Source organism: Teleopsis dalmanni, chromosome 1 (genome assembly GCF_002237135.1).
Source record: "Teleopsis dalmanni isolate 2A chromosome 1, ASM223713v2, whole genome shotgun sequence".
Taxonomy (NCBI): Eukaryota; Metazoa; Arthropoda; class Insecta; order Diptera; family Diopsidae; genus Teleopsis; species Teleopsis dalmanni.
Genome location: NC_051846.1, coordinates 137,915,141 through 137,918,453, shown reverse-complemented (window position 1 = coordinate 137,918,453; position 3,313 = coordinate 137,915,141). Strand labels below are relative to the sequence as shown.

Here is a 3,313-nt window from a genome sequence, read left to right as displayed (position 1 = left end):
TAAAAGTTCATTATTTTTATATGGATATACTAGTGTATACGCACAAAAATGTGTATATTTGTTCCTAAAAGGCACAAATTTATTACTGAACACTTTTTTGATTAACGTGATGTGGCACAGTATGCTTCATCTAAGTAACCAAAGTTCGCTCTTGCTGTTATTTGAAAATTTTTAAATTGCATTCAAAATAACAATTTATAGGTGTAGGACTTATTCTGAACTTTGCGGGGAAATAAACATCCTTTCCTGGTATTCAACAACAATTTTCTGCACAGATTAGATCTCTTTTAGTTACATAGCCATTATTTGTTTTAAGTTCTCTTATACCTTTTTCAATATTGCGAACCTTGTCTGGAGAGATTTGTCGATTAATATCACTATTAAGTAATGATAAATAAAACTGTGCATGGTGTTGTGTCCCAATTAGATAACTTAAAATTTTGATAATTTATTTATTTTATAATGTTAGTATAAATATACAATATACTAATATTTTAATAAAATCTTATCGTTTCACACATAAAGTTACTGAGGGTTTTTTACAACGTCTAGTATTCTCGTGTTTCTTAGTACAGACGAGAATACTTCCATTCCATTTTTTCTATTTTTTTAATGAGGTGGTAATTTTAGTTTAGCTGGTCTTATAAATCAGGCTCTAGTGATAGTATATAGAGTAATCAAATAAAAATAAATTTGGGCTCTTATGTAAAACATCAATCAAAAGATGTTTGAGCCAAGAACGACTCGAGAGTATAACTTGAGTGTATCCCAAAAATGAGAAGACTTTACAATAGTATGTCGATCATTAATTGTATGAGTTGTTAATTCTTTACAAGCTTCACTCTTCTAGCATTGGTTGAATGCAACGGCTAGTTCTGCGTTTTCCTTGAAACCGTCTTTTTCTTGCACTTCTTTCGATTTGGCAGCTTGCGCTTCTTGCACGGTTGTATATAATTATCAGAGTCTGTGTCTAAATTATATGAAAGCAACTTTAAAGTTCATACTAAAACAGCTTCATATATTATCATTCTTACCAACAAATTTGTTAGTATTTTTGGCTTTTGGTTTCGACAAATTCTTCTTCCTTGGAAGCAGTTTCTTTTTTGGGGAAGCGATCGAAGTCAGTGGTTTTTTGACTTTACATCTTTCATTTTTAGGTTTTCGCTTGCGAATTCTTTGCTTCGCAGTTTTTCGCTTCTTGATACGCTCTCGGGTTCTGACCGCATGAAGGAGTTCACAGCTATCCTTCAAATCTAAAAATTTTTTGCTGCAGAAATAAAGCAGAGAAGAGGTAAGACTTCATCTCATATCCAAGACATTTTTATAAACTTACGACAAAGGTGGATCCATGAAATCATTGTTATAAAGAGCTGAACACAAGTTTCCCATTGCCAAATGTTAATCTATTTTTGAATTTTGGAATTATGTAATCACTAATTTTTTTTAAATTGTTCTTTTGAAACGTACTCGAAAATAAAATATTTTAAATGAAATAACAAAACTGTATTAGCAACTAACATTTTTTTGGAAAATCAATGATAACTTTATAAGTTAAGTTAATTTGACGGAAAATCAAAATAAAATAATGTTATATTAAAATTTTTATGTGCTATGACTAGATCGCCCTAACAAATCTTAAGTCCACCTCAGGACGCACAGGAAGATATGCTGATCAACGGTCCGTCATCAGTTAATAAATAAATGATAATAATTCTAGTATAGTTAAAGCTTATCCCTGCCCCACAACATCAACAACATAGAAATTTATTTCCAATAAAACTGAGAGAAATAAAACTGAGAAATTTGTAAATCCAAACATTATTCAGGTTTCATTAAAAGAATTCCTGGGCTGATCATATAATTATTTCGGATGATGAAAAATATCCAAATCATGGATGCGTGTGTGGATGTATTAACATAAACAATTGCACTTGCTGTGTTAATAGCTAAAACTAACGCATAAACTTCAGCTATATATATTAAACTAACAGTTGTAAATTGTTGCTTTTGCACATAAAATAGATTACTTCCATTGTATCCGTGTTAAAATGTAAGGGATATAGTGTGATAGCTTGATTTATTAGCGGAAAACCACAACTATTTATTGCTAAAATATAAATAATAAAATGCACACAGTGAAGCAACATGAGACTTAGAAGCTATATCTTTGTGAGGTCATACAAGTTTCAAGAATAACAAGATTTCACAAGAACACGTCCAATCCTTTGATAAGAAATGTGTTTGTCAACAGTATACATCTAATATTTTGACATTTATGTAGCTTAAAGAAATGAAACACTACCCTTTTGGTGGTTCAGGCGATTATGGTGATCGATTGTATCAATCAACTCCATGTTGGTGTTTTTTAATAGGGACGTTCTCTATAAAAAAAATTGTGGTAAAAAAATTTTGGAAAATGATTACAGCAATGGTAACTACATATTTTGATGTGGGAGTGAATATTCAATGCTTCTCTATTTCAATTCCTATTAAATATCGCCATACCTTAATAGGGTTTTAACTTCATTCATTCATTGTTTTCCATCATTTGTTTGGGATTGATTGAATAAATTGTATTAGTACGTACCCTACTAATCTATATGTCTACTTAATTAGTAATTTTTTATGAAAATGAATGACTATTTTTTTATAGTGTGTAAATAAATATATTGTGTAAATTCTCCATTATGATCCAAACATGTACGTATTTACATGTATCCTTCCATAGGCACTACATTCTTCATTTACTACATATTGCTCATTGTACACATGAGGATCGCATAATTCAAATTTTGGGATTACGCATGTGTTTCAAATGATCTTAAAAGGTTATATATAATCTATCAATTGATATCCGCTAGTGTGCATCAAGTAACGCCTGTATGTGTGCTCCTTAGCTTCAACTGACTTTCCAGCTTTTGGTGCAGTACTTCAACATCAGAATTGCCGGATCGATTTTGTCAATACTTGTTCGCATATATACTGAAAAGTATTTTTCTCGCATCAATTTTTGGAAGCCCACCGACTAACAATTATTGCGCAGAATTAATCGAATTTATTCGAAAACATACCTTGCTATATTAGCTGTTTAAATTTATAGTGTGGCTTAAGTGTGAAGTTGGTAGGGAATTTTCTTTCTAATTCCAACTATAGAGAAAAAAGTATTATCGCATATATTGCTGCACTTGGTGTTAAAGTTTTTGGACAATTGTGACACAATCACAAGTTCCAAATTGAATATTTTTTTAATTAATATTAATTTTTTAATTTTAACTGAATCAACTAACTGTACTTTATTTTTAATCACAATGCC

At 30.5% G+C, this 3,313-nt stretch overlaps 1 protein-coding gene across 1 annotated transcript; it reads right to left on the bottom strand.

The window, feature by feature from the left end:
• Positions 1 to 463: 463 nt before the first annotated feature.
• Positions 464 to 1,461, bottom strand: LOC119666511. The gene is made up of 3 exons (XM_038075796.1): positions 1,334 to 1,461; positions 1,035 to 1,267; positions 464 to 970 (listed from the first exon to the last, which is right to left on the bottom strand). Exons 1-3 carry the CDS (start codon positions 1,387 to 1,389, stop codon positions 870 to 872), a joined length of 390 nt encoding a protein of 129 aa, XP_037931724.1. The 5' UTR covers positions 1,390 to 1,461; the 3' UTR covers positions 464 to 869.
• Positions 1,462 to 3,313: the final 1,852 nt, after the last annotated feature.